This window comes from Nipponia nippon, unplaced genomic scaffold, assembly GCF_047370975.1.
Source record: "Nipponia nippon isolate SJK-2023a ecotype South Korea unplaced genomic scaffold, ASM4737097v1 scaffold_1, whole genome shotgun sequence".
Taxonomy (NCBI): domain Eukaryota; kingdom Metazoa; phylum Chordata; class Aves; order Pelecaniformes; family Threskiornithidae; genus Nipponia; species Nipponia nippon.
This window is the reverse complement of record NW_028262290.1, coordinates 118761619-118772932: the sequence shown is the minus strand read 5'-3', so window position 1 is coordinate 118772932 and position 11314 is coordinate 118761619. Positions and strand designations below refer to the sequence as shown.

Sequence of the window (11314 nt, the reverse complement as noted above, 5' to 3'; positions counted from 1 at the left end):
ATATTCCTGCTAGGATTGAAGGAGAGGTAACAGTGACTTTGGTTCTCTTGAACAGAGACAAGGGAACATAGAAAGTTCTTTGGTCTTTCCTTAGTATTAACCTGCTCTGTCTTAGTCTGCTAGGATGATGCAACTACTGTACAAGGGAAATAGATCACTTTCATAAAACACGGTAAGGAAAACCAGCTTAAAAAATAAATGTGTGTTTAGCTATTTCCATGCCTACCTCAGTCAGGAGGTAGCACATTCAATATATTCCAGTAATAAGCTTCAGCTAGTGAAAAAAATAGGCCTGGAATTTGCTAGGGTTTAAAAATGTGGTATTTCCTGTGTTCTTGCAAGAGAAACCGTACTTCGTACCATTCTCCTGCCATACCGAGCCAAGCTTCCAGCACAAGGAAGCAGATGCTGTGCATCATTGCTGTTCTCAACTGCAGCAGAACTGGAGAGCCAGCGCATAGCGATTACCCCGGTACATCAGATCCCAGTAAAGTGGAGCTGCACTCACCCCTGTCTGGTGCGTACAGGCACCAACAGCCCCAGTTTCTGCTCCCTCTAACAGATCCTCTTCTCCGTTACAGGCTTCTGCCACCTTTTGCTTATGTATTTGCGAGTTCTGTGGAGCAAGGCTCGCTCTCAGTGTTGGCATGGTGCCTAGGGTGAAGCTGTCCGTGTTAGGTATGGTCTTTGGGCATCGCCACAGTATATAGTCATAAAGTAGCTGCTCGATCTGATCTTTTTTTAATAACAGAGGAGATGAAATACTTGGAAATTCAGCTAGAATACCCGCTGAGTGCCCTCTCACCAGCGTGGGGTACTCGTCCGGTGCTCTTCGGGCAGCTGGATGAGCGTCACACAGCTGGCTGAAAGCTGCTTTGGTTTACACAGCGAAAGCAAATGCTATCTCATACAGCAGCTGTGTTTCAAGTATGATGAACTGCATCTTGATTACTCTCTTTGAGGCTGCATCGGCTCTTCTACCAGCTGCCTCCTGGGTATCTGCACTAAATACATACCCCGTCGTTTCAGGATTCACTGAGCTTGTTTTGCTGTTGAGAGTCAGAGCACAGCAGAAACGACCAGGCTAAAAATTACTCGAATGAACTTTCTCTCACTAGTACAAGAGCACATTTACGTGTTTCTCTCCTAGTGTGAGGTTATCTTCTTGAGGTTATTTTCTCAACAGATTTTTCCCCAGGCTGGCCGTGGGAGTCTGTGCCCATGTGCCTGTATGGTTATTACTTTAATGATTTCATTTTAGGTGAAAAAAAGTAGGGAGCGGAATCTTACATTGACAGCTATTGATAGGAACAACACTGGCCCAGTCTTTGATGTGTTCATTTAGCAATCTTACGCACACTGTGGGGATCAGGAAGCTGACGAGGGAGATTTGCTCCTCAGAAATAGTATGGCTTGGAATTCGTGTGCTTCCATTTATAGCTTGTCTGTGTTCTCTTGTAATTTGCTCTGTGTAATAAATAGGACATTTCCAAGCAAAGGATATGGTTCCCATAAACAAAGGAGAGGAATAGTTTTGACTAACCAGCTCATATATGTTTTTTGGGTTTTTATCCCATTTTTATCTTTTCCCTGGCTTCTCTTGCTAAATTCACATTTCCAAGATGCTTAATCCTAGCTCTTCCTCAGAAGTGTATTGACTTTACTGTGGTCAGGCGATCAGTAAAGCTCACCACTGAACAATGATACACGGCCTGTGTGAAACAGCTGCTCCAAAGCACTTCAAGACTTGCGGAAGAAGAATGCTATAAGGATGACAAATAATGCTAACAAGGATTAAACCCTCTGATTTTCTACGCTGTTTCCAGCTGGACCAGGGCACTGTGCATTAAGCTAATGAGAGGTGAAAGCCAAATTAGCCGGTTTTGATGGAGTTTTCATTGTGTGTGGGCACACTCTGACTGCAGATGCAATTATTTCTCAGTCCCTGGGAGTTTCAATCCATGGACTTGCATACCACATTATGCTGATCCAGGAAGGCTGGCCCCCACATCTGACCTGGCTGACTTGTTCTTTTCTGTGGAAATGACTGTAGAGCAGGGAGGAGGAATGTAAAACGATACACGCTGCTCTTGCTCACCTCCAGCCTGACACAGAGGCAAGAGCTGCCTGCAGGATGGTAGGTCTGCTTACAGATGTTTTCACATTTAACACACATTAGGACCAAATCAGGATCTTTTCCATCACTGTCAATATATAAGCATAACCAAAAAGAGAGGAAACCCAGAAATGTCTTAAGCCCCCCCAAAAAAGAAGATGGGATAATAAAAAAAAAAAATTATTTGTTTCTAATAAAGAGACCGACTGAGGGAATTGTTCATGTCGTGGTTTAATCCCAGCCGGCAACTAAGCACCACACAGCTGCTTGCTCACCCTCACCCCTGGTGGGATGAGGGAGAGAATTGGAAGAGCAAAAGTAAGAAAACTTGTGGGTTGAGACAAGAATTAAGAATTAATTAATTAATTAAGAGACAAGAATTAAGAATTGAAATGAAATAAAATAAAATAATTATTTGTAATGAAAAGGAAGACAACAAGAAAGAGAGAGAGAGGAACAAAACCCAGGAAAAACAAGTGATGCAACCGTTCACCACCCACCGACTGACGCCCAGCCCGTCCCTGAGCAGCGATCGCCGTCCCCCAGCCAACTCTCCCCAGTTTATATACTGAGCACGATGTCATACGGTATGGCACAGCCCTTTGGCCAGTTTGGGTCAGCTGTCCTGGCTGTGCTCCCTCCCAGCTTCTTGTGCAACTCCTTACTGGCAGAGTATAGGAAGCTGAAAAGTCCTTGACTTAGTACTAACAGAGTATAGGAAGCTGAAAAGTCCTTGACTTAGTACTAACACTGCTTAGCAACAACTAAAACATCAGGGTGTTATCACATTATTCTCATGCTAAATCCAAAACACAGCACTGTACCAGCTACTAGGAAGAAAATTAACTCTATCCCAGCCAAAACCAGGACAGTTCATCAGCTGCGTCAGCCAAAATAGACACATAGACAAATTTACAGTATCACAAGAGTATTCACCTTCTCAAGAAAATACAACAAAGTGAAAGTCAATAGCTATTTCAAAGGAAATTTTGGTAAAAAGATGTGTGAAACGCAGAAGGTCTCTTACTCTTCCTCCTGTTTTTCTTCTTTCTTCATTTTAAAAACAAAGTTGAAGCAATTAAAGTCATAGCAAAGTGGATTAAGCTACCTTTATGCTTAGCATATTGACTCTTGTCACTACACTGACAATTCTTTACCTCTGGTCCTCACTCTTTGCAGACAGAGGAGAAAAGTCTGATTTTAGCAGGGTACCTGTTTAACAGCAGTCACCTTCAGAGCATGCTTTCTTACCTCCTGGATGCTGGAGCATCATCACAGAGAGTGGTACACCTCCATTTGCACTGTACGCTGAGGGTCAGCGTGTTTTGGGGTAGGCATGTGGTACGACTCTTTAACTTTAACCCTGCCAACCCCCCAGGACTCTGCTATAGCATCCTGGCATGTCTAGACAAAAGGTGCTGATGGAGGTTGACTCCTTCACTGTAGCTGATACTGCAGCAACCAGGATTGCTGTCGCTGTAAGGAAGTGCATTAGCTGGGCAAGCCTTAATGAAGTCAATGGAAAATGCCTTCATTTTGTGTTGGTGGTTTTTTTCCCGTAGAGTTATGTGTACAGACAGTCAATGTTTTTTGACTTGAAGTGGTCGTTTCTGCATGCTTTCCCATGCCAAGTATTTTAAGCATCTTAATCCAGCTATCTACACTCTTTACGCAACAGTAGATGTCCAAATCCACTAGGAAGTGACTCTCGTAACTAGCCAGTCCGTCACTACACAGCCCTCTCAGCCCTACGGAGAAGCACTCACTCTCCTGTCACACTGGGGAAGTCATAGGGACTGTCTGTCCCTCAGTCCCTCATCTCCAAATCAGAGGGAACTGAACTTATCTGTCTCACAGAGGTGGTGTTAGACTGGCTAGCTAATGTTTACAGAGCTCATTTGGAAATGCTGGTGACCAGAGGGGCGACTGAGGAGAACATAAGAGCAGCCAGACCAGGGGTGATTTCTGGTTCTGTGTTCCTACATTAGAATTACAAACGACAGAATAGTGTTAAGAACTATAATGAACATAAACCCACATCTATTTTAGGAAGCCTACCAAACTTTTTCCATGTTTTGATCTGGAAAAAAGAAAAAAGAAACTGTAAGGTAATACAAAGCTGACATAAGAATTACCTTCAGTGGCAAAGTACTGAAATTCATGAAGATGTGAAACTTGATAAGACACAACTAACAAAAATTAAAACCTGTGAGCTGGCCAAAAGCCTTCCTCTTTCTCCAGCAGAAGAATAAAAAACCCTAGCCCTTCCTTATTTCCTTATGTTAATAAAGCGGCATCAGAACCCATTTGAGCCCCTAAGAAATCATTCTCTTCCTCCTCATATGGCTGTAAAGCTCCTATCTGTTCATTTCTCTGCAGTCATATAACCAGTTAATTACTTTCTTATTAACTGTCCATTTCTAAAGACTGATTTTTTTTGCCATACACATTTTCTTTTAATTGCATATTCTTCATTAAGAGGAGTAAAGAGCCATACTATGCAGAATAGATTTATTTATTAAAGAGGTGTAAAGATCTCCCAGGAGAGCTGAGTATCCTCGTTGCCAGCTGAAATCAGCAAGGGCAGAGGGTTTTCAGTGTTCTCTAAAGCTTGGTCTTAAATCTGTAAAAGGTCTTGAACTTCTGACATCATTTTGCCTTTTCTCCTTCTTTGAACATGAATATTCCTGTGCACATTTCTGTAATAGCCAGCTGCTGTTGTGGACTAGTATAAATGTTTTTTGCAATGATATTGCCAAAGAAACAAATGCTCCAAAGCAATGGCGTGGAATTGCTAGAAGATGAGCTGGATGAGCTGTCTGACGTTAGTAAGGTATTTACTCACTGGCAAACATCTACTCCTGACTACATCGCAATGGTCTCTGCTCGGAGTTTTTCACTGCAAAGTCCCCAAACATGTAACAAGCAGGATGCCAACTGCTGTTCATTGGGAGGAACCTACTTTTGGGTGAAACGTGGCACTTCCAAACACATAATCATAGAATCATAGAATGGTTAGGGTTGGAAGGGACCTTTAAAGGCCATCTAGTCCGACCCCCCTGCAATGGGCAGGGACATCTTCAACTACATCAGGTTGCTCAGAGCCTTGAATGTTTCCAGGGATGGGGCATCTACCACCTCTCTGGGCAACCCATCCCAGTGTTTCACCACCCTCATCATAAAAAATTTCTTCCTTATACCGAGTCTGAATCTACCCTCTTTTAGTTTAAAACTATTATCCTTCGTCCTATCGCTGCAGGCGCTACTAAAAGTCTGCCCCGTCTTTCTTATAATAAGCCCCGTTTAAGTAGTGAAAGGCCGCAATAAGCTCTCCCCACCACCTAGGCACCGCTAGATGATACAGCTCGTCTCTTCGGCGATGCTTCGGCAGGCAAGGCGCGCTTTCCCTGGCATCGGGAACAGACCAGGCACCCTGCAAGAGTGCGAGGGCAGCCTGCGGACCGCAATCTCCAAACTCTTTTGGCAGAAGTTAATAATGTCGCGATTGGGCCGGGGAAGCGTTAGAGTGAGGTGTAACAGCAGAAATAACACTCTGCAGCAGCATCTCTCCCATTGACCACGACCCGCACCGCCCGCGCCCCGGCCAAGCCGGCTCCACCCCGCCGCGCCGGGGCGGCGGCAGCGCCCGGGGCCGCCCCGATCCCACCCGATCCCATCCCACCCGATCCCATCGCATCGCATCGCATCGCATCGCATCGCATCGCATCGCATCGCATCGCATCCCATCCCATCCCATCCCATCCCATCCCATCCCCGCCGCCCGGGAGGAAGAGGAGGGGCCCCACCTGCCCGGCCCCGCCCCGCCCCGCCCCGCCAGGTGCGAGGTGGAGCCGGAAGCGGCGGCGGCGCCGGAGGGGACCCGCGCCCGCCTCGGCGCCGCGCCCATGCGGGGAGATGGCGGCGGGCCGGGCGCTGGCCGCGCTCCTGGCCGCCCTCCTCCTCCTCCTCGTCGCCTCGGCGCAGCACCTCCAGCGGGAAGGTAGGGACGGGGCGGCTCCCCCTCGCCCCCGGCGGGGCTGCCCGGGGCCGGGGGGGACCGGCCCGGTGCGCGGCTGAGGCGGGGAACAGGGTAGAATCGCGCCTGTAACGTTCGCGCGGCGCCGTACGGCGGTCCCGGCCCCCGGGGGGAGCGTGTGCGGGTCGTTTTCCCCCTGGGCCGGCTTGGCGGGGTGAGCCCCGGGGTTTGCCTCGGCCGGCGGTCGCTCTCCTTCCCGGAGTGAAAGTTCAGGGCGGCTCTGCCCGGCTGCTCGCCCCGGGGCGGCGGGGGGCGGCCGACGAAGGCGGCCCGCTGCGCCGGGGGGCTGGGGCATCCCTCGGAAGTGAGGCTGAAACGGGGACACCCAGCTTCAGCCCCTCTCGCCTGCGCATTCCCTACTCTTCCTCTATGAAGTAAAGGGTGACAAGGAAAACGATACGGTCCCTACGTCCTGGCTTGCTGGAGCATTGATGATGCAAGTAACTTCGCAAAGTCCCTTTCCCCGGACGCCGGAGAGGCAGCCGGGTTATCTGTAAGGAGCGGGAGCTGGCAGGAGCGTGCTCTGTGTCGGACCGTCCAGTCGCCCGAGCTTTTAAGCAAAGGGAACGGTATTACTCGTATGGAGCAATGGACGAACTGTACGTGCAGGGAGAGAATGGCTTGTGTGCCCAGCCGGGCCGGATGGTTTAATGGGAGGCTGCAAACTCTGCGTCTCTTGAAACTCCTGGTTGCTTGATGCAATCCCGTGTATATAACCCATGAATAATTTTCTTATGTCCTGTCTGCGACCCCAAAAGAATTGCGGTTATGAATGCAGGGAGAGTGTGTGGGGTTTTCCTCAATTTCCAAAGCTGCTTGATTGCAAAAAATGCCCATGCTCAAACCTAAACAGTCTGTTTTATAGCTATTAGTCTTGTTAAAGACTCCTGAAGTACGAGTCCTTCTATACAAAAGAACCGCTGAGTTATTTGCAGTGACTCTGAATAATGTAAAGAGCCTGATGTGAAATTTGTGCCTTTTTAACGTTCCTGTTACCTTTAACTGCGCTGGTTATGCTGAAGTGTGGCTCAGAGCCATTGTTATTGTAAACAATACAGTCTAAACCTTGGCTGTGAAATTGGACAGCACTGAGGTTTAAGTTTCAAGCTATGTAGTCTTTTAAATAAAATATTTGCACTTAATGCATTGCCTCCAAGTCAAGTGAGTGACAGCTAAGCCTCTTCAAAGGAAAAAGAAAGAATGTTGTACTGTGGTTAACTGTGTGTTGTTTTGAAAGAAAACAAACTTTTAAAACCTTAGATGGGTCAGTGCTGGAAGGAGAGGAGCCAGACTTCCTGAAGATCTTGTATTGTTGAAGTAGCAAATGAAAAAATCCTCAATTGCATCTTTTTTTCATACATAGCTCTAGACTTTCACTTGGAGACGCAGCAGCCTATTAATCGTACATTCACACGTTATTCCTCATCCTCTGGTCAAACTGTGTTATCAAAATCCTTTGTTCCTTTTATTTTCCTTCCCATAAATCTTCTTGATGCCTCACGTTAAACTTCATAGGCTTGCTTTTGAGGCACAGGATGGCTCTTTTTGAGCCAATGTCTTTTGACTTCTGCTTATTGTCATCATCTGCTGTTTAAAACATCCAAACAAATTACGCATTTGCATTAGCATTAAAAAAAAAAAAGCTTATACCTTCTTTATGCAAGGTTGAGCCCACACCATTAGTTTGGTTGGGTGTAGCGGTGAGCAGGATACCGGCTGTGTGGTGGCGGTGGGGGTGGGTGCAGGCTGTGTCGCTGGAGAGCCACACAAGTCTGCTTTGCATGTGGTTGCAATAGCTCTTGTCAGGAAGGTGGCAAACCCAAATCAGATGGGCAGGTGCAGGAAATGGAAGGAAGATGGCGAGTCCAATGGAGAATGTCTAGTCTATTGTGCAAACCTTCTCTACAAACAAGATGTCTGTGTGGTCTGGGGCTTTCTTAGCTTCATCTAGAGGAAGCAGGGAGAGAGCTCTCACCAGCCAGTAACCTTGCCCTCAGGCAAACCATGAAGTTGCTGTGTAAAGCAAAGTTGGTAACAGTGAAGTGGCACAAAACACCGCTGGTAGACCCAATGGTTTGCTGCCGCTGTTGGTGGTTTCTTCTTACCTCCTTTAGTCCCTTCCTTTCCAACTGCATCCTTCTGCCCGCTTTGTCCCTCTCCTGCACAAGCACCACCGCTCATGTGTGCCAGGTCTTCTGTCATCCCCTCAAACGCTCTAACTCGGTGCCTTCCTCCTCTTTGTGGACCCCCAGTCCCCCCAAAAAAGAGGTGGCACAGTCTCGGCTGCATTAGTGGAATGGGTTGGCAGGCTGAAGGTTGCGATGGTGTGAGCGGGACCGGAGAGGGGGACGGTGCCTTCCTAGGTTTGTTGGCAGATGTCGTGTGCCTGGTGCGTCCTTCATCCCAGTGGGAATTGCTTTTGTTACTGCACAACCAAAACTGTAGTTGGAACATTTCCCTGAGCAAAGGTTTGTCCTGAAAACCCAAGATAGCTCAGGTTAAGATTTCCCCCCATGCCCCTATGTATTTTTAATAAAATAAAAACCCGAAGCTGTTAGCAGGGTCTTTCTGGTGTTCCGACAGAATATAAATAACGGGCCTGTTTGTGCTCCTCTGAAAGTCAGTGGAAGCTGGATTATTTCCATTCTGAATCACTCACTCAATTGAGACCTCTCCTTTTAAGACCACAACTAAAGTGTATGAGTATTAGGTTGTACCTTTTTTTTTTTTTTTTTTTTGCTTGCCTCATGCCATTATCAGTCTGGAGTGCTTAGGTTTTGCTCTCTAGAAAATAATGTGTGTATAGTGAATTACTTACTTATTGTGTGTCTCAGTTTTGGTGCTACTACCTTAAATTTTCCACCAGGAAACACAGTTAAAATTTTTTCTTACTTCCAGATTTCTGGGGGATAGAGATGTTTGTTTTTAATAGGTGAGTCTTGTTTGTGCATTTTTTTTTTCATTTATTTGTCTTTTTAAAATCTGAAAGGATGCAGAGGTAATGTGAAGGCCGAAGTGAGGTGGTGGGGGCTTGAAAATATTTGAGTATTAATACACTGAATTCAGCTTCTTGTCCATGGCAGCACAACCAACCACTAGCTTGAGTGCCTCCACCAGAGATCCTTAGTTAGGTCGTGGTCTCTGGAGTCATGTGTGAATGGAGTTTCTCTAACAGCCATGCTCTTGGTCATGGGGTTACTCATACGCAAAACTGAAAACACCAACAAATAGCAGTCATTTGGTGAAGAAGTGGCCTAGGAGAGAAGAAACATGATGTGGTGGGCCAGCTCCTGAGGCTGGCTCCTTAGGTGACTGGCGAGTTTTTTGTGCCTGGGATTGTCATTTGATGAGCTGTGGTGGGTCATCAGCCAAAAAATAATTAAGGGGGAGCAGGCTGAAAAGGATTATTTTTTGGCATTGGCTCAAGGCATGGGCTCAAATGACTGTCGGGGGGAGAAACAGGGGGTGGAAGGGTTGGAGGCTGCTGAAGCTCATGTCCAGAGTACCACCATGGACCTGTGGCATGGAGGAAATTATTCTTTAGCTAGAAGATTGCCCTCCTCTCATTTTTATTCTGACTTATGTGCATTGTCTTGCTACACCGTAACAGGAGTTTCTAGACAGAAATCAGGGCTTGGTTTATGAAATAAGGGAAGAACCTTTCCCCTACCTGATATCAGGTATCCTTTGGGTCAGATGTGTTCAGGCTTGTTAATTACTTAAATGAATTAATCTTATCTATAAATAACATTGGATAAAAAAGAAAGTAGGAGGAAAGCTACTGAAAAAAAATTAAGTTTTGACTTCTTGAAATATGTAGCAGCAGTATTTTCATGAATAAATATTGCTGGTGCTCAGCTTATTGGTGTAGCCCTTATTACCCAGCTTGATTGATATTTATACATGTATATACATTAAATAAAAAGCTTTGGAATCCCCATCTGCCAAAACCTCAGTCTTAGGTAGAGGCTGAACAACTTTGCACTTAGTTCATTCCAGGAATATTTCATATTAGAAATAGCATGAGGAGGAGCCATCCTTTGCTGAGAACAAAGTCAAGACGCTTTTGGCCTTACCGGTGTTGGGTGCTACAGCTATGGGTGACAGGGGTACGATGTGTTTGCAAATGAGTGTAGATCATAGGCGACTAACTCTTTCTTCTTCACCAGTTTCTCTGTATTGATTAGATTTTCATTTGCTTTTTGTAATTGCTGATGGCTAAACATGACCTTCTTCGGGTCCTGGCCAGTGATAGACGAACAGAACCTGAGAGCAGTGAACATGCGTGGAGTCGTACCTCTTCATGTTGTGGCCAGCGCGGGGCCGCTGGTGGTGCTGGGTTATTGCTGGGGCTGTGTGGCGGGAAGCTGGGTATTGCCCACCACTGTTACGCGCAGGCTGTTCAACTGAACTGACCAGTGATTTTCTTACTACACCTGCGGCAGGATCCTCCCACTGTCTTCTGGGTGCTCCTTTGAGCTCTCCCTTTGGATGCTTTCTGGCTGTGTCTCCATGCAAGAGCTCCTAGAAAGGCTCAGCTGCAGCAAAGCCTGTGTTAGACTGGAGGATGTGGGAAAAACGGGTCTTGGATGCCAGTGTTGATCTAACTGGTCTCTTTTTGGATAATCCTGTATGCTCTCCCCCTGATTTTCTTAAGTTTCTGTTAAATTTTTTGTTTTTACAATTATACATCTTTAATAATTTTTATAATTTATAAACCTTCGATGGGGGGGAAAGACTAAAGACGTTACCTTAACAGAGCACTTCCAGCAGTTTCTGGGACATTAGCCATCTCACTGAGGCTGTTCAGGTATCCCTGTCAAACCTCAGCTCTGGAGTGGACAACATACCCACTGCAGCATGGGTTGATACACTGGAGCCAAACCATTAACCAATTCCTTTAGAGCACCTGGTGACTTTTGGTGGTCTTGTAGTAGGATGCAGTCGATAGAGCCTGGCTGCCATCCCTCAACTCGAAAACTTCTCTAATCTGATGGAGGTGTGACCATGCAGGTTCCTCTTCTTCAATGTCTGCTTGTGCCACCAGGGCATGAAGGAAAGGATGTGGGTTGTGCTGCGCTTGGTAAACTCTTGGCTGCTGGCTGTTAGGTCAGAGCAAAATTTTCTCTTTCTGTATTAGCTGGTGAGGGTTCACTGCCTGT

The 11314-nt window shown here is 46.5% G+C and overlaps 1 protein-coding gene across 3 annotated transcripts in view; it reads left to right on the top strand.

Annotated features, from left to right (window-relative positions):
• Positions 1-5973: 5973 nt before the first annotated feature.
• CDCP1 (CUB domain containing protein 1) overlaps positions 5974-11314 on the top strand; it is a 28397-nt gene continuing 23056 nt past the window's right edge. For 2 of the 3 annotated variants that reach the window (XM_087767067.1, XM_087767784.1), the window contains exon 1: positions 5974-6116. In XM_087767067.1, coding sequence (XP_087623193.1) covers positions 6032-6116 — 85 coding nt within the window. In that variant the 5' untranslated portion in view covers positions 5974-6031. The remainder of the gene's footprint in view (positions 6117-11314) is intronic. The other variant, XM_087768571.1, reaches the window with a different exon arrangement.